The 19941-nt window shown below is 44.9% G+C and overlaps 1 protein-coding gene across 5 annotated transcripts in view; it reads right to left on the bottom strand.

Annotated features, from left to right (window-relative positions):
- P4HA2 (prolyl 4-hydroxylase subunit alpha 2) overlaps positions 1–19423 on the bottom strand; it is a 36112-nt gene extending 16689 nt beyond the window's left edge. For 4 of the 5 annotated variants that reach the window (XM_029583854.1, XM_029583851.1, XM_029583850.1 and 1 more), the window contains exons 1-8: positions 19092–19139; positions 7845–7947; positions 6305–6401; positions 5530–5681; positions 3633–3770; positions 2394–2633; positions 1423–1628; positions 397–573 (exon numbers count right to left, since the gene is read on the bottom strand). In XM_029583854.1, coding sequence (XP_029439714.1) covers positions 397–573; positions 1423–1628; positions 2394–2633; positions 3633–3770; positions 5530–5681; positions 6305–6401; positions 7845–7947; positions 19092–19139 — 1161 coding nt within the window. Of the gene's footprint in view, positions 1–396; positions 574–1422; positions 1629–2393; positions 2634–3632; positions 3771–5529; positions 5682–6304; positions 6402–7844; positions 7948–19091; positions 19140–19272 lie in introns of those variants that run through there. The other variant, XM_029583852.1, reaches the window with a different exon arrangement.
- Positions 19424–19941: the final 518 nt, after the last annotated feature.

The raw sequence follows: 19941 nt of genomic DNA, 5'->3' as shown, positions 1-19941 counted from the left end.
ACAAGTGAAGCTGTGAAAAGCAGATCCTGCAACTTGTTCACACCGTCCTTCCGGCTGAACGGTAGGTGCCGTGCGTTCCACACGCCCAGAAACACATGCCGTGGCCATGGTCTCTCATCACGCCAGTACCGCATGTCGTCACACAGGCACTGGGCTGACTGCAGTTACAAGGCCATTTTACGTGCTGCGAGGGCATTTCTGGCTATGGTTTAGAGACAGAGCAAACATGAACGAAGGAAGAAAAGGCCATGACGGGATTTGCACCCGGAACTGCAGGATTCTGCACACCTGTCACCCCTCCCCTGAGAGAGAGGGCTTCCTCATGGTCTATGGGACAACAATGAAATATGCCATTAAAAAAAACCGCAAACCCAGCAGAGAGAAGCAGCTACCCACCTTTGGCTTTGCCAGCTCTTTGATTTTCTCTATTTCTTCATCAGATAACACATCGTGGTATCGAACAATGCGAGGGCTGTCCCACTCATCTTCCTCTTTAACAGGAGCAATGAGCAGCTGAGGATTCAGGTTGGCGTCCTGGTACCTGCAGAATAACCTCTTCGCCCTCCGAGGAGTCTTGGGGGGGAAAAAATACAGGCGGAATAAAAATGGCTCTTATGCTTTGGTCTCAGTAAGACAAGGGTTTTAGTTCTCTGAAACTGGTCGGAAGTCGAGTGCTGGTCGTCTTACAAGCCCAACGAGGCGCAATACGTTATAATGCAAGGAATGCGTACTGCCATGGGTTTTTCCCTGTCCTCACAGGACTCACAATTATGGACTAAAGGGATTTCCTGAGTTTGTACCCGAGGAAACCCAGAGCAAAGTGACTCACCCAAGGTCACAAGGAGCAGCAGTGGGATGTGTACCCTGGCTTCCCTGCTTCTCAGCCCCCTTGCCCTAACCAACAGGGTACCCCCTCCACTCAACAGCAGAATTATTCCTTCAGAAACTGCTCCGTTTGGTACGATCATTTTACCATGACCCCAATCAGAGCACTCTTCCAACTACTGCTGAGTTTTAATGCATTACATTTTACCTTTTACATCTGTTCTCACAGAGGTGCTTCAGGCAGATGTTACTCCAACCCGGAACCCATGAGAGAAGTCCATACATTCAGAAAAGTCCTGGCTATCACTTGGGCCATAAGTGCAGCTAACCTGTCTGCAATGGGTTTCTGCTGGCTGCATTAGGATCCACGGACAGAGGTCACAGGCTCCACGTGCAAGGAATGCTCTACACAGCGCACTGATTCCTAGCAAATGGGGCAAAGCTTATCTACGAACACTGCAGTCTACTGCTCAGAGATTTAATTGGTAATGCACCCGATAATCTAACCAAATCCACTTAGCAAAACAGAACATGGGATTTCACTCCAGCCCTGCAGATTCAATGCAAGACAGTCAAGTCGAAAGAGTTTGCCCCTACCATTCGCACTCCTTCCCCTCTGCAGAGCGCCTCGTACACATCGCGTTCCGGCAGGTAATCTAGGGGTCTTGCATAAATTCCATCCGAGACTGCTTCTGGCTCAGGCTCTGAAGTATTATTATTATTATTTGAGTTTTCTTTACTTTCTTCATCAATTAGCTTCTCAAAATAACGCAAGTTATTTCCTGCTCGTTCGTGGTTGGAATCTGGGGGAAAGGAGGAGCAAACGGCACATTAGGTGAATGTCACATGGTTACTTCAGTGGCCTCCAAGAGTGTCATTCCACAGCTAAACGTGTAGCAACATGTACAAAGGCTTTCAAGAGAGTAATACTGCTCTGTGAGAACAGCCTTTACCACCGACACAGGCTCTCAACCAGTTCTTTAGCTGGGGGCAAGGAAGAACCATGAGCAGATAGCAGTCATACATGCAAACAAAGCACAGCATAACTGTGCAGTGCAGCAGCTGCCTCTGGCCAGACAACAGATATTGTATCATTCCTAGGGATGGGGAGATCGCTGACAAATGTGCCTCAACGCTAACCTCTCATCGCACCTGGATCTGACAGCAGGTGGTGGCAGCTGGGTCACAAAACGGAGAATTCAGGGAGCCCTGGAATCAGAGACAGCATCAAACATCCCCCTTTCCCCTCCCCCAAAAGCCAAAACTAAGAAAAACAGGAAAAAATGATGAATATTTTACACTGGAGTGCACGGAGAAAAGGTCTATGAACTACATGGATGCTGCTACTGAAATCTAAGACCCAAATCAGCCCTAAATGAACTAAGCTGTACGTGGCAAGATCTTGAATCCACACATTCTGGCTGGAAAACAAAAGTCTAAATCCTTCGGACATCTACCTGATGGGAGACTGGAGAAAGCAGACCATAAGAAAATAGAATAAAAAAGAAACACAAACAGACAAAACTCCGTTGCTTCCGGAGGCAATAAAAAGGCCAAGTCGTTCCTACCCAGACTTATCAGCCGCTTCGTGAGCTCCACTGCCCTGTGCAAGTCGCCGAGCTGGAAAACACCGTAACTGAGGTAATCCAGCGCGGCCACTTTACTGCTGCTGGCGTCCTCCCCCTCGTCCAGCTGTTTCAGCGCCTGCTGCATCCAGAGCACGGTGTGGTAATAGTCCCCATCGTTATATGCAACCTTCCCCATGCCGAAGCAGTCATCAGCGGACAGAGAAGAAATGTACTTGGTTCCTTAAAATAAATATAAGCAGAGGCAACTCAGACCAAGACGGTGTAAAAGACTTGAACTGTTTTTATTCTTACAGCCAGGGGTCCTGTTCAAAGCAAAGCTAAAATCTGCCAAACCAAGAAGGTCGCACTTACTGGGATGAGGAAGTATCACTGCAAGGTCAGTTTCCTACAGCAATCTTACTCTGGGAAACAAATGTGCTGTTTCTATTTATTAACTGGGAGCCAAGAGAACAGTCAGCAGGGCCTTCTGGTTTCACCTCCGAGCAAGTGGCCCAGTGGTTAGAAGACCTGGGTTCAAATTCCACTCCTGCCAAGGACACTCATTATGACCTTCAGCAAATCAAATTCTCTTTCATTGTTTTAGGTGACCCAACTTTCACTGTAAATTCTTTGGGGCAGGGACTCGTTGTTCAAAATAATTTGCAGTTCAGGGCATTATATAAATACCAAAATAAAAAGAAATAATCCTAATATGTCTCTTAAGGTGTTACTCCCAAAGCGTCCACCTCATTAAGTCTTTCGGGCCTCAGTAAGGCTGTTCCCCCTATGCACAGCAAAACTTATTTTACCAGAAAGAGAAAAATAAAATTTCAAAAGGTTCACCTGAAAAAAAAAAAAAAAAAAAAATTCAACCTGACATTTCAAAAGCCCAAAACCTAGGTACGTTAATTCTTCAAATCTCTTACTTTGTTGTGTCTATAGTAGTGATAAGATGCATCATGGCACAAACCGTAAAAGACAGGAATAAAATAAATGAATTATATCCCCCATGAGGGAATTCCATGCTGGGAAGTGTTCACAAATCAGCTTTCTGTGCACTGACAGTGGGCTTAGAAAACGGACAACTCCCATTTACAAACGCCAAAAAAAGAAATTTTTTTTGGCTACGCATTCATTTTGAAACATATTGCAGTCAAAATATCAGAAAACAAATAGCCAACCCAAGGCAGCCTGCGTCCCTGGAAGCTGGAGAACCAAGTGGCCCCTTTGCATCCTTACCTGGAAATCTGCCTTTAGAAATGGTGTCCGAATCCAGTTTGTAGGTGTCCTGCAGGCGCATTAAAGCTTTGGCCGCTCCCTTCTCATCTTCCTCGCTTGGAAAGAACTGCCGCTGAACTGTGAGATTTGCAATAAAACCTTTACAAAGGGGAGAAAAATAAAACAAAACACTCCTGTCAGCCAGCACGCAGAGTCTGGGGCAATAAACTTGTGAATGCTCTGAGGTGCAACCGTCTGCTCAGGCTCCCCATCCGTACTGTCAAAGGCTTAATCCTGAGCAAAGATCCCGAGGTAGGGTACACACTCACTCCACGCCGTAATATACACAAGCATCTTTCATCCAAAATTGGGAGCCGATTACACAAGGGGTAAAGGTGCGGACATCGGCCTTCCAGGCGATGCAAAACCTTCAGCTCAAGAGGGCAACAATTAAGCTCCTCGAGGAGCTTGCAAGCTAACTGTTCAAAGGCAAAGTCTGGAAAATTCGGGCTGCTGCTCTCACCGGCTCTCACTCGGGCTGCTGCTCTCACGCGGCAGAAAAGCGCGCGCGCAATGAGACTGCCGTGCAAGCTCACCCCCAGCCCTGCACCCGGGACCGCTCCCTTCCGGCCTGGCGAGGAGAATGCATGCCTGGCGAGGAGAATGCATGCCGGCACCCAGTCTGCGAACTTTCAGCTGCGTTCCCAGGGGAGGGCGAGGGACATTTAAGCCCATGTAAACAGTTTTCATTATTGGCCATTGAGGATATTTTTTTTTGGTCAGGCACAGACTGGACTAAATTCTTTTACATATCTGGTCTGAAATGTCCTTTTTGGAAGTCCGGTTAAAACAGAGCAGGTATATTAGCGTCACCTCGTTAGCACCTTATTTCCTTGACCTGGAAATAAGCTGCCGGCAGAACCTAGTCTGTCATCCTACATCTTACCAGGACGGTTTCCACCAGGGAAGGTTTAATACTGGCACTGAGGTACAAAGAGCAAAGATCAAAAACCTGGTTTTCATCAGCAGCTAGGCCCAACTCTGCAGTAACTTACAGCAACAAACTTTTAAAGTGAAATAAAGCCCTGGAAAGAACGTGTGTCTCAAACTTCCAGCTACCTAAGCAACCCTTCTCATCGAAAAATGCCAGAATATAAACCGGAGCGAGCACATCTGATGTACTGCACGCGCAGAAAGCATGGACATCCTATCTGAGTGAAACGTGCTATCCAAAAACAAGTTATCACACGGGCCAAGTCACTGAAATGCCAAAAGCGTATGCGTCCCGCCCGTGCGAGCGGAGGACAGCGGTGCACGAGACTTCACAGCCAAGCCATAACCAGGCACGATATAACTCAGGCCTAAAACGAACTTCCCTGCCACAGAGCTTAAACATAAGCAGAGGGGAAGAGCAGCAGGCAAGGTGCAAGTCCGAGGAGACGGTCGACTGGTCTCAGTCTCGGGATGCAATGAAAGCACACGGTGCTAAGTCAACTAAAGGGTTTTCCCTTAGTACATCCGGGGGAAAAAAAAAAAAAAAAGAGGAAAATAGATCCCCCTTTCATTTTTTTTTGTCAGTTTGCAATTGGATCAAATGAAAGGAAACGAGTAAGACAATGGATGACTTCATTAAAGTTGACCAGACGGTGCTATGAAAGCAGAGCAGCACTCTCTTTTCTTGTTTTCATTCAGGTTTTGTCTTAATTCCAATCCTAAATCATCCCGAGTGCTGTGATTTTTTTAATTTTTTGACCGAGACTACAAATCCAGATATTCTTTAACAATAGGCAAGGCCACAGCCAAGCACCCAGGTGTTCACGAAAGCCACGTCTGGTCGCCCTTCTGCAGCGGCTGGGTCAGAGCGTGTTTCTTCTACCTCCCCCCACCCCCGCCCCCCACCCTCGACAAATCCTCTTACCGCGGGCGGAGTCTTCAAGAACGAGATTCTCCAGCGCCACCCAATCAGAGTTCAGCCGTTTTACCAGCTTGTAGGCGTTCACCGGGTGAGCGAGATAGCCTTCCGGATCAGAGCTGGATTTCTTGGTCAGTTCTTCTATTTCTTCGGCCCATCTTCAATACAATCAAGGCAAAGCACGTTTAGAAACTTTAAAGTGGCAGTACTAGCGGAAATAAAATGGTTTTTGAAGGTCAGGCAGTAAGCGGCTGCAGCAGCGTCAACACGACCCCTTTTTATGTCCCGTCTCGCCTCCGAGCCCTCAGAACCACGCGCGGACATCGAAGGATATCGGTGCATGAGTAACTGAAGGGCAGCGTCAGAGGGACATGTCCACCTACCCTACTGCCCCCAAAAAATGTCATTATGTAAAACAGAGATTTATACACAAGGCAGGAGACCTAGGAACAAAAACAAGAGGGATCCGGTAAAGGCAACAACGATGGTTTCGTGGTGATGTGAAAAACCTAGCTTCAATGCCCACATGTCATTATGGATTACCAGTCGTATTTCAGCCTTGCTCGTTTCACTGTCACTCGTCTAATTACTTTTAACCTCAAAACAAACATTTTAATTAGACAGGCTCTCGCAGGCGCTCTGTGAAAATGCCCGGCACGAGGCTCACGATTACTTCAGCGGTCGACTGGTTTTGTAAGTCGTTCCCGGGTCCCCCCCAAGCGCCGCCGAAGACATTTCGCTGCCGCGCATTGCGGGAACCGGCAGCAGCGCAGGTAGTTACCGTCTGATTTTGGAAAGCTTGCCTTCTTCGGCCCTTATGTACTCCTTCAAGGACTGCACCAGATCTTTTTCCTTGTAAATCAGGTCCGACATCTGACCTGAAAGAGAGCAAGAGAAGATGCTACAGGTACACCGGGAGAGCGCACACAGCACCACCATTTCCATCGGCATCTGGATAGCACAGAGCTCCCCAGAGTCAAAAGATTCTGCACTACTACAAGAAGAACTGCATCAGCGTTTTCTAGAGCCATCAGATAATAAAGTTAAAAAAAAAAAAGTACTATTTATTTTACTTACAGCTTCAGAATATACGTTAAGCACTGCCATTCTTCAAGGCTGGGGTATGTTTCTTTGTTTATATGAAGTGCAACTGCTAGGTTTCTGCATCCATTCACCTTCCCCCCTAGACTTTGCTTTAAAACTGCCCTGGGTGGTCACAAGCAGGAAGTACATGGTCTGCCCGAACCCATCCCTTGGATTACCCTTCTGCGGAGACGAGCCATTTACTGCTTGTCTGAGTGCATCAGGAAGTATCCATTTTATAAAAGGAAGCCAGAATCAATCATGTTGTATGTCCAGCAGGGAGCCACTGTAATAGTTTTTACGTGTGGTGGGAGAGATGCCGTTAATACGCATTTAATTTTTTTTTTAAAAAGCTGCTGGTCGAGCCAGTTCCCAAAGTATGAAGGTACAAACCGTGTTCTACGTGGCATCAGCAGCTCATACGAACTGACAAAGGTGGACCACTGCAGATTTTACAAACTGTTATAGCAAATGAACCCTGCAATCACTTACCACAGGAGGCTGGGATTTTGGACACCACATCTATTTTTAAAACGACTTCCTTTTTAAAATAATTTTTACGTTTACACATTCCTTTGTTAAGATCCAGTGGAATTAAAAGATTTGACAATTGTCATTTCTGCATTTCCATATAAAATTTCCCTTCCCTTAGTCCACAGGCTGAATTCAAATGCATCCACCCAGATTCCAAATCTTTTTTTGTGTATTTTTAAACACGACGCCGCAACATTAAGATCTCTACTTCCAGTGTTACTGGCCAGAAGGAATCAATTACTAGCACCAAGTTAAAAAAAAAAAAACCCAGAGGGATTCTCTTTCGTAAACTGCGGTCTCCTACCCTAAGTGATTACAAGACTCATGTACAGTAATATTCTTAATGAGAAACTGCAGAATGCGCTCCCTGGAAGAGCCCAGAAGGGTCCTTTCCCATAAAGACACAGCTACATCACTAAAAAGGTTGGCAATGAACAGGTCTAGCACACAGTCACGTCGTTACATTCAGCCATTTGTAACTAAGATAATCTAAGGAGGGAGAATGAAACGGCCATGACGTGCGCTTAATTTGTACCTGAAACCAGATCCAGATGTAAAAAGCTTCACTGAAAAGCAGCAGCCAAAGCAATGCAGAAATATAACTAAATAAAATGAAAACGGCCATGAGCAAGCTGTGAGCCCCGACTACCCTAGCTAATGTCTCGTTTATTTATTTACAAACCTGGTGGATTTCCCCTACCCACCTATAGAGGTGAAGAACTCTGCCCTGGTTTGGCAGGCAAAGAGGCTACTGGCCAACAGCAGCGCCAAGAGCGTCATCTTCAATAGGTGACCTGATGCAGGAGCCTGTGAAATGTTAAAGAGGATAATTAATAGCCAAAGCAACAGATTAGACTGAAACCTTAATCCCCTTCAGCAATTAACTTCCAAGGTGGAAATGCAGGACACCTTTTAAAGGGTACATGTACGCGGGCAATTATACTTATGTGTGCACGTAACCTACACTGCTGACGAGCAGAGATTATGCCCCTTTTCATACAGAGGTTTCCCCCATTATTATAAAAATAAAGAAATCTCCAGATAGTTGAGCTCTAAGCTCCTAAATAGCTTTAAAAATCAAAAGCAATATCCATGTAGCATAGAAACAAATCACTGGCTGTTGTCCTCGTCCGATAATTTACCTTTCAGTGGTCCTCAAGAGTTTGTACAAATACGTGTCATGTCTACTCGTTATGGATAGCCTCACCAGAGCCGAGGGGGTACTGCTCTGATAAATCACCTGGTTGCATCCCCTTCCCACAGCACCACAAACTCGGGAGTGGATTTTCAAAGAAGTGGAGTTGTGCATCCAAGTATGAAGCTATTTGCAATCTGAATCCATGTTGGATGTCTATACCCTTCATCTAAATATCAGCTTGGATACATAAGTAGGACACTTAAATTCTTGGGTGCACAGAGATGTCTAATGCTGAAAGTCATTTCAAAACATTCAGTGTAAGGGTACAAACTCTGAGCTGCCTGCTTTTCTGGACAGCCAACGTAAGGCATCTAATTTTGGTTACAGGAGTAAGAATCCAATGTACTGAAGTGCGGCAGCAGCGTTACCCAGAAATGCGATGTTTAAGCGCACATATGTTAATGACAAGTGTACTTTACCTATAGACTGCGTGGCAAAAACGTCTCTAAGGTATAGACTGTGCATTAATGGGTCTGGGAAGCAATTCGTACATTTAATTTTTCACTGCACTAACATGCAAATAAGCTCTTTTTCATCTCATAAGCAGCTTTTGCAGTAAAGCCTCAAATTAAATGTACATATCCTAAACACACTTATCTCACCCTGAGGTCTTGAAAAACGTATGAAAGGGTTTACCCTGGTCCCTCTCCGTGTCTGTGTTCCTATCTTCCGTCTCTCTCATGTGCATCTCAGACAACTCCACGCACAGGTGGGACGTATTCCAAACGCCCACCACATTTCACACAACACTGCCCGAGTGCCAGTGCTGTGCCCCCTCTCTGGCCATATTCGCATCCAGTCTCAACGCTGCTTTGAAATCCTGAGCACTTCTCTCCAGGAAATACAAATCCCACAGACTCTTAGCATGTTTGCTTGTCTTGCTTAGACTGATAAGCTCCACGGAGCAGGAACTGTCTCTCATCTGTATCCGTACAGCGCTGGCTATCAGGGGTGTGCAGCCAAAAAAGATTTGTATTGATTTTTTTCATTTTGTTTTCAATTTTCTTCCCATTTTGTTTCATTTTTAGTGCCCGCTAATTTTCAGTCAGTTTGGACTAAAACACATTAATGCACTAACTGAAAATTAGCGGGCACTAAAAACCAAAATACCGCGGCACATCCCTACGTCTAGCAGCATTTTATCATTTCTGAACAACAGTAGCATTAGCAAGATTAAAGAACATGGGGCGAACACTGCCCCATGGAAATGATCCCTGTCCAAAGAACGTCTGTCTTGTCTCAATGGTTTTAACACAGAATCACCTACCGGTAACTAGAAATCCCTGAATTAAAATGCCCAAAACAGCTAGAACTTCTAAACCATATTAAATGATTTCAAAAAGCCTCAAGATCAGCAGCAATTAGAAGTCAAAATACTTAACAGTTCAGCCAAAAGAACATTTTAACTAAAAACTTTGATGCCCCTTTATACCACATCTCCTTATTAAGAGGCATCTCGGCCTTAAAAGGGCAGCAGTTTATACCCATCTGTAAGAGGCCATTCAGCAATACATCAAAACATCTAAAGCTCTGCACACGTGAAGCTCAGCTTTGGAGCCTCTGCCCATCAAGACCAGCGGGGCCTGGGTACGGACAGAGGATCCATGCAGGAAAGACAGCTGGGCATCACCCAGAGAGAGTGGGCCTCGGAGGAGGTGCCCCTCTAGCCCTCGGGCTGCCAAAAGGTACCCTCTGCTAGCCAAGCATACGATCTGGGGAGGGGGGTTGATGGAAGCTGCATGCACCAGTACCTCTGTGCGGCTCTCTCTCTATTGCCACACTTAGCGGTGTACAAATCTGTACGGCTACGGCTGGCACCGCTGCTCACGGGTTTGAAACCCGTGCCAGTTCAAACCCTTTTTGTGAAACTGTTCCTTGTAATGCACTCAAGGCCGTTTGCTCGCAGGAATGCTGTGATTCAATATGAGCTAATACATATATTGTGACATCAATCCAATTCAATAATCTTTATTGGTGAAAAATTCATGAAAAATATTCACAATTAATCCATAATACCCCACACAATAGACATAATATCTTTATAAAAACAATAGACAAAATTCACACACCACCCATACTACACATATACACATCCGTTCTACATTCAACTCCTTATAAAAATCATTTCCAATTTTCTAAACATTCAAATATAACCATTAAATATAAATCTTCACATAACATATCATCAGATGTTAATACATTTCACTTCGTAAGCAGAAAGAGTTATATTGCACTTTAATTCTTGCGTTACAAGAACGTCAATCCTTTTGTTCTCCTTTGTTCTCTCTACATGTTTCGCCTTTCCTCAGGCTTCTTCAGGAGAGTTTTTTCAAACAATCTCCCACTGCTCATGTACAACATCTATCCATAGGGTCTTCTGCACGTCCCAAAAAGGCTTGCCCAGACGCACAAATCAGCACATCCTCAACTCTTGTTTCAAAGCATTTCAATTGTTCAAATGCTCTAAACACATCTCTCAAAAGTATTCAAACTTTCTTATCTTAGGCAGAGAAACCACCTTCACCTTATTTCAAAGAGACGCCTCCATCGAGTGAAAAAACGTTTTTTCACTCGATGGAGGCGTCTCTTTGAAATAAGGTGAAGGTGGTTTCTCTGCCTAAGATAAGAAAGTTTGAATACTTTTGAGAGATGTGTTTAGAGCATTTGAACAATTGAAATGCTTTGAAACAAGAGTTGAGGATGTGCTGATTTGTGCGTCTGGGCAAGCCTTTTTGGGACGTGCAGAAGACCCTATGGATAGATGTTGTACATGAGCAGTGGGAGATTGTTTGAAAAAACTCTCCTGAAGAAGCCTGAGGAAAGGCGAAACATGTAGAGAGAACAAAAGGAGAACAAAAGGATTGACGTTCTTGTAACGCAAGAATTAAAGTGCAATATAACTCTTTCTGCTTACGAAGTGAAATGTATTAACATCTGATGATATGTTATGTGAAGATTTATATTTAATGGTTATATTTGAATGTTTAGAAAATTGGAAATGATTTTTATAAGGAGTTGAATGTAGAACGGATGTGTATATGTGTAGTATGGGTGGTGTGTGAATTTTGTCTATTGTTTTTATAAAGATATTATGTCTATTGTGTGGGGTATTATGGATTAATTGTGAATATTTTTCATGAATTTTTCACCAATAAAGATTATTGAATTGGATTGATGTCACAATATATGTATTAGCTGCAATTGGTTTGTGATATATAAATAATTAGCCAGGATTGGGTATCTTGTGATTCAATATGAGGCAAGCTGAGATACGAGTCTATAGGCACAGCAGCTTCGGCGTCAGAACAAGCTCATGAGCCTTCAGGCGTTCGTTTTGCCTGGTTGTGCAGGACAGAGAGGCCTGCTCCTCTGCTCAGGAAAAGGATCTATGTTCACGCGAGTCTATGAAAATAACACCAAGCAACACGGAACACTCTCTTGGCATTTCTCTGCAACATTCTTCTGTATTTGTATACGGTTTTTGGCAGTACTTTAAAATACATTGGAAATAACATAATATATAGGAAAATGCTGATGTTCTTTTAGCTTTAAGATGTTTCCTTTAAGAAGTAGGTGAGTATACATTCTCCAAGTTTATTCAAGCTATTTTTGGAAACAAAGAGTGGCTTAGTGTTAGACCAATGAGCTGGGAAGCAGGATTTATATCCCACTTCCTCCACCATCACTCCTCCTGATCTTAGGCTTGTCACCTTTTCTCCCACTGATACTGTAACCTCTTTTGGGAAGGCACTTATTGTACTTGAATAATTATTGCTGCATAATTCCAGTAGTACTACAAAAATGATATATTACTTAAGTTTTAATGCTATATATTACTTCACCTGAGGCAGGGGTGCTGACTCAGCTAATACCTTCAGTAAAGTAATACAGGATTTGCATCTTTTAAATATGGCTGCGCCCCATCTTTAAGGACCACCTTCCCCAAGTCCAGTCATCACTTCATATGTAACGGCTGTATAGGGTTCATATAGGGGTCAGTGCCCCAATTTACTTAGGTTTTGTAATGGTGAGTGTAGAGGAGGAGCATTTTGCTAGGGTTACAAATGAAAAGGGGATCATTAAGGACTGTGAATTCCAAAACAAAGTAAAATGTATTACGGCAAAAAAAAAAGTGACCCAAAAGAGGAAAGTGGACTTTGAGAAAGTGGCTGAGAGCTTCCTGAGATTTGCTGTAGAAGGGGCCTGTGTGGTCTCAAGCGCGCATGCACCACCATCACCTTTTTACAGGTGTCACAGCCTGGAAAGGACAAACACTACGGGTTCTAGTTCTGCCCAGAGAGGAATGAGAGAAGCCGTGCGCGGCCTCCCGCCGCACGGCCGTGTGACTCAATGCTTCTGAAAAGGGAGCCACAGTAAAGGCACGGCTCTACCTAGGGGGGGTGGCCACCAAGGAAAAGCATATATTGGACAGAGATGATAACACAGAAATTCATTATAATATCACAGGTTCCAAACTTATCAGTGAAGCCAGAGGTGGAAAAGTTCCAGACACTAGTGAAAGAAGGAATCGCATACAGAGGGAGGGATGGAGGTAACAGGAGAGACGAAGAGAGCTAGTGAAATGGGTGGGGGAAGTAAAGCAAAAGGTACAAAGAAAACCTCTGCACCCCTAAAATAATCAGAAAACAATAATACATTCCAAAAAGCAACACAGCAGGACACTGATTTAAAAAAGAGCAGACCGAAGGAACTAAAACCTTGGTTTTTTCTCTCAAACATTTGCAACCTTTTCTTTGCATTTGCTGGGGGTTGGTTTTTGTTTTTTTGAAGGTCGGCCTCTGTTCTCACTGTCTTTCTCCAGTACTGCCCTGGTCCCGTCAACTGTCTGTCTTCATGTTCACCGATTCAACGGGTTACAACGTAAACCCTCTCGTTTTCATTTGAATGTTCCTTCCTAGATTTTGTCCATCTTTCCCCTTACGCTTTTCTCATTCAGTTCCTTTTCGTTATGCAGCTCTTGGCTGTCGTCATTCTGCGGCGTCTATCCCCCTTGATGGATTATTCATCAAGAGGCTGATCCAACCCTTACCGGCTTCCTCGGGTGCTGCAGCAGAGCACACGGTGTCCATTTAAGTCTAGACCTGCTCTTCAGAGCACCATGGGAGTCACACCTCATAATCAGCTGATTCAGTCACTATTCAGGCTAAAATCCTTTTATTTGTACAGAAATTCGTGGAAAACGATGGACATTCATCAAAAGAACTTCTGGGTTTGTGCTCTAATCCAAAAAAACTCTCCTATAAGACAAGTAAGGTGAGTGGCAAGCGTGAGACCGGCCACAGGCACTGCCTAACCAGGATTCTGGACGTCCACAGATCTTAGCAGGGCTTCAAAGGGAAATGTTTGGTTATAAACAGGGAAATGTTTTACAGCCAAACAAGCATGTTTTGTGCAAACAACTTTCAGGTGCGTACCAACCATGTTTTCTGCAAACACTCTTTGGGTTAGCATGCTTTTTGGGGTTCTTTTTTTAACTCCCAATGTATTAGGATAGAATTAGATTAATCAGGAGTTACTTTTTTGGTTTTTTTTTTTTTAGCATGGGAGTAAAGAAAACATGTGCTAAGGATCAGCGCACATTTTTTACTTGCATATTACATCGGGGCCACAGAGGCTGGTTACATGGATAGCACCAGGAGCGGATTGCATGAAAATATCAGCCCAGGGGATTTTTTTCAAAACCGGCCCACGAGTTATCTGTCTGACCTCCTTGTGCATTTTCCCTGCGGACTGTGTTTCAACAGTTCCCAAAAGCTCGCCAAACTGACCCTTCATAGGTAGATCATGTGACCTGGAGCCTGGCAGAGTTGAGCCAAAAATTCTCCAACATAAATGTCACATTTTTCCTAAATACCTAAGTAGCAGAACACACCCTAGACCAGAGGCGAGCGAACAGAGCTGCGGGCTCTCTTCCATCCATGCAATCGGTTGCCATCTGCCTGCAAGTCTGGTCACATCTCAGATTCCTGGTCTGGTATTAAAGCCTCTTGCCAACCAATCAGCTCTTGAACCAGTTGCCAAGTAATGTGACAGCCACACTGCCAGCCAGGGTCAGGCACACACACACACAGTCTCTCAGACACAAAGATGGTCATACACACCCTCGCTCACAGTGTATGGGTATGTCAGAGAGAAAGTGTGTATATGTATTCTGTGTCAGGGACAGACACACCCCACACACACACACACTCTCTCTCTCTGAAACACACATTCTGTCATTGTGCGCTGCTGCTGCTGCTGGTATTCTCACACACAGCTCGATCCAGTAAAGTGTGCTCCGTCGGAGCGCACTGTCACCCTGCTCTGGACGCGTGTTTTCCCTTACCCCTTATTCAGTAAGGGGAGGAAAACACGCGGCCCACCCGCGGCACCTAATAGCGCCCTCAACATGCAAATGCATGTTGATGGCCCTATTAGGTATTCCTGAGCGATCCAGTAAGTAAAATGTGCAGCCAAGCCGCACATTTTACTCTAAGAAATTAGCGCCGCCCAAAGGTCGGCGCTAATTTCTTCCGGCGCCAGGGAAGTGCACAGAAAAGCAGTAAAAACTGCTTTTCTGTGCACCCTCCGACTTAATATCATAGCGATATTAAGTTGGAGGTCCCCAAAAGTAAAAAAAAAGTAAAAAAAAAAATAAAAAAATTTTGAATTCGGCCCGCGGCTGTCGGGCCGAAAACCGGACGCTCAATTTTGCCGGCGTCCGGTTTCCGAGCCCGTGGCTGTCAGCGGGCTCGAGAACCGACGCCGGCAAAATTGAGCGTCGGCTGTCAAACCCGCTGACAGCCGCCGCTCCAGGCCAAAAGGAGGCGCTAGGGACGCGCTAGTCTCCAAAGCGCCTCTTTTTCCTCGTTTGCACCGCGTCGCCTAATTTAAATACTGGATCGCGCGCACCGGCGAGGGGCCGGTGCACGCGCCGGGAGAGCGGGCGTTAGTCCGCTCTCCCACGGACTTTACTGGATCGGGCTGACAGTGAGTATCCCCAACCCAGTACTGCCACATGATTGATTATCTGAAAAGGTTTTGCTTGCTGCCAGCTCTTCCCCAGCCTCCCTTTCCCATTCCAGGAGACTCACTGTTTCCACAGCCAGTTGACCCCTTCAAGAGGAAAGCCCAGCCTACAGACGCCTCCCCAACACTGCATCAGCACTTCCTCTTGGCTCACCCCATCCCTTTTTGCGACTGTAGCTTGCCTCCATACCCCCCCCCCCTACTACTATTTCAGTGCATTCCCACTGAGTGCTACAGAGTCTGCTGCTTTTATAGTTCCCCAGGCTCTGTACTGCCTACCTACTCTATTACAGCAGGCCCTAAAACACCAATACAACTGATATTAGGATAACAGAACAAGCCAAGCTGTTATAGATGCCTACAAAAAAACTGCATGCTAGCAGAATACCTCTCCTCAGTCACACATGAAGAACACACAGACCCTCACCAAATATAGAATAAAGAGACAATAAAGTTTAACTAGAAACATGCAAACAAAAATTGAATTAGAAGCCATAACAAGAGACTCCATATGCAATGCAATGATGGAAAAATAGAGTCACCATTCCTCATTAAACATCAAACAATAAATTCAAGATATAAACCATCAATCATAACATTAAAACTATACTCACAAAAAGAATAAATATTTAAAAGCAGCTGATGAATAGAACATCGAATGATTAAAAATATATAACTGTTTTTGTTTAATTTTCCAATCAATAAAATATTTCAAAACAGATGCAAATACCACCCAATAATTAAAACGAAGGCTAAAAAAAATCCCTTGTGCTCCATACCTGGGAACTTTAGCTTCCAGTCACCGTCAGATTGTCATGGATTAGTCAGGGATAGGAGGTATGCACAAACTTTCTCCTCTTATATATACACACTTTCTAACATATATGCTCACTCACACAAACTCCCTTATATTCTCTCTCACATAATGCTAACTGGCTCACAAACTCTCACTCACACAAATGCTCTGCAAAACATAGTAAGCCTGACTTATGCATTGCAACAGTGGAAAAACAGAAACATCATTCCTCATAAAACATTAAATAATGAAGGCAAGAGATATAAAACATCATTCATAATATTAAAACTACACTAAAATAAAACACAGCCATTGAACATCCAGTAATCAAAACAAGTTTTTAGGAAATATTACAAACATCAGACACATGAAATACCCCCAAATTTAAAATAATAGGATTAAGTATTTCCAGCTCTCCATACCTGGGATCTTTTGATTTCCAGTCACCCACAGATTGTTGTGGATTGGCGGAAGGTATCTCACAATCTTTACCTCTCTCTCCCTGCCCAACACACACATGTTGTCTCACACACAGGCTCTCTCTCTCACATATACGCTGTCACATACACAGGCTCTTTCACTCTCTCTCTCACACACAGTTTCTCAGGCTCTCAGATAAACACAGGCACTCTCACTGTCATACATTGTCTCTCACATACACAGGCTGTCGCACTCTCATACACATGCAGGCTCTCTTGCACACACACACACACACACATGCTCTCTCATACACACACACACACGCAATCTCTCACATATAAACACAAGCATAAACACATATAGCTTTCAGGCCTTCCCCTTTTCTTCTGGCCTTCCCTTTGTCTGCTGTAGGATGGCAGCATTGCTCCTCAATACTGGAAGGGAGGAGGAAGACAACCACTGCTACTCGCTTCTGCAAGGGGGGGGGGGGGGGAAGAGTAGGGCCTCAGCTGCGGCGGCACAGGCCTCTCTTCAGGCCACAGAACGATGGGCATGGAGGCCTCTCATTAGGCTGTAGCAGGATGGGCTCTGCCTTGGCTGTGTAGGCCTCTCTTCGTGCCACAGCTGGATGCTAGATAAACCACATGATCGGCGTCACCAGCCCACTGGGGGATGGCCAATCCGCCCTGGATAGCACAGAGCACACTTCATCCCTTTCTGAACTCTGTATAGATTGTGTAACCTAACAGCCTAGTCTGGTATGCATTATTGCTTGTATAAACCAAGTGAATATTTCAGCACATAAAACATGATTTGTATACATAATTTATGCACAAATTTGTGTTTATGTGCATTGTGTGCAGAAAACATGATTCTATTGGCTAAATTTAGATTACAGGACTCCCCAACCCCTGCATCATGAACTCCATGCTCAACCCCATAGGGTAACATTAGCACCAGAAACTTTATTCCACTTCCATCCAAGAGTTAAAGTTCCTACATGAAGAAAGCAGCCATTTCTGTGTATACACCTTTACTTCCGATTTAACAAAGAGTTGCGCACACAAAAAACAGGATTCAAACTGTGTGCACTAAATTTGCACTCCTCCATGCAAATCCCGTGTTAATCAAGGCATTAGCTATTATTCCCCAATGAAGAGAGGTGCATAGGCTTAACTCATGTATAATCACAGGCACCTTATTACATTGTGGTGTAAATCAGGACTTGTTACTTGCACCTAACTGGAGGCGCCTTGTGGTTAAAGCAATGGACTGAGAACCAGGATTCAGATCCTACTTCTCCCACTGATAGTAACTGTGACCTTGCACAAGCCACTGTCTCCCTTTGCCTCCAGCATCCATACCAAATGTAAGCTCTTTGGGACAGGAACTTCTTGTATCTGAATTCTAATAATGCTGTAAATTGCCTTGAGCATCATATGGAAAGGCTGGCTAAAATGTTTTTTTAAATGATCAAATTCTTCTCTCTGCAGGATACAAAAACTTAATGTAAGGAGGATGTAGACCTGAATTGTCACATAGTTATGACACTGCTTCTATGAGCATCAATTTCTTTATCTACTGATATCTATTTATTCATATTCCTAATCACTAAAACTGTCTGTTAATGCTTCTGGATTGGTTTGGGCTGTTACAGCTCAGCTCTCAAATACCACATGCATGACTCTCTCAACATGCTTGCATCACCCATTTAACTGCCAAAATTATAACATGCTGCTGCTACTAATTATATAGAGCATTAAATAGAGCAAAGAAAAAAATAGCAACTGCTTTTGTTTTTCAAATTTATAGGAGTTTACAAGGCTTGTAATTTTTATAGCAAGTTCTTCAAAACTTCAATATGTTGGTTACTGTGGTATGAAATATAATTTAGATTTAGGAAGTGCTAGTGGTAATTTATAGGAAACAACCATAATGTTTGAAGCCCTACATACTTCTTATTGCTATTCCAGGTCGGAAAGGAAACGTTGAAACGTCTTTAGGTAACAAACAGAGTACAATGAGGTTATGATTGTGGTAGCATAAGAAATGTCATGCTGGGTCAGACCAAAAGCATCCTGTCTCTAACAAAGGCAAATAGATTGACTTGTAGAAAAATGCTTAAATTATCTGTGATACCAGCTGCAGAAAGAACTCAGCATGATCAAAACACAGACTGTAAACCTGGAGACCCCACTTTGATTATCCCTGCACTAGAGCTCCTCAAGCCAGTCCCTAGGACTGTGCAATCAGGTAGCGATACCACAGGAAGGTCACAAAGCAGGTAATACTTTCTTTTTTTTAAACTGAACTATTCTAAAAGTGACCCTTTCACCATCGGGTCACTATCAAGACGCTTATTTTACCCGGACCCCCAAGGGAGCATAATTCTTGAGAGGTAATTACAAATGTATTGTTAGCCCAATAAATCGCCCAGTATCAGCCGTGACTTGTCTGCTGAAACTTATATCCTGACATTTAAGTCGGGTACCAGGGCAATCCACTTACATCACCCCAGGCTGCGCATACAGAACATGACATGCATGCTATATACATCCCAAGCCATGCTGCCATGCACCAACACGTCAGCCAGGCAAGCGCGCCGTCACCCACGTGTGTGTGTGTGTGTGTGGACCCCCCCCAGCAGCCGCCCCCTCTTCCGGGAGCTCCCGGTCCCGGCCCCGCTTACCGTGATCAGCACTCACGCACTCGCCCCTCTCCACTCACCGCCCTCAGCGTTAACGGCGTGGCAGCCAACTACCGCCCAGCCTCCGCCCGGCGACGTCACTTCCGGCCCCCCCCCCCCCTGCTGGCGCGTGCCGACTCTCACGCGCCAGCCGCGGTGGGAGGAGGCGTGACGGGGCGCTCGCGTCAGAGAGGGGGCCGGCGGGAGCAGCCCCAGGGCACCCGCTGCAGTGCCGCGCTGGGCGGGTAGGTGGCGCTGTGTGCGACGTAGCGTGGGGAATCCCCGGAGTCGGGTTACAGTGGTTTCCGCTTCCAGTCCTTGTGCCTGCGGAGTCGGTGCTGGTTTGCAAACGGGTTTGTTTGACTTTTCATAACTTTTTTTCCTTGCATTTTCTTTATATTGCCTTAAGGAAGAGCACAGACAGCAGGGCAAGCTTCCTCCACCCTTCCAACCCCCCCATAGAACAGGCACAGCACGAGCTGCGGCAGCAGAAGCTACGCACACACAGAACAACTACCCCACCCCCAGCTCCATTATGGAACAGGTACAACATTCCCCCCCCCCCCCCCAGACAAGGTACCAGCTACCCCTCCCACATCCCCCACACACAATGTGCCAACACAGAACAAATACAAGTTACCCCCAGCATCCCCTCCCCTCAGCCCAAATTCA

This window comes from Rhinatrema bivittatum, chromosome 18 (assembly GCF_901001135.1).
Source record: "Rhinatrema bivittatum chromosome 18, aRhiBiv1.1, whole genome shotgun sequence".
Classification (NCBI taxonomy): domain Eukaryota; kingdom Metazoa; phylum Chordata; class Amphibia; order Gymnophiona; family Rhinatrematidae; genus Rhinatrema; species Rhinatrema bivittatum.
Note: the sequence above shows the minus strand (reverse complement) of the source record. Positions and strands in the feature narration are given on the sequence as shown.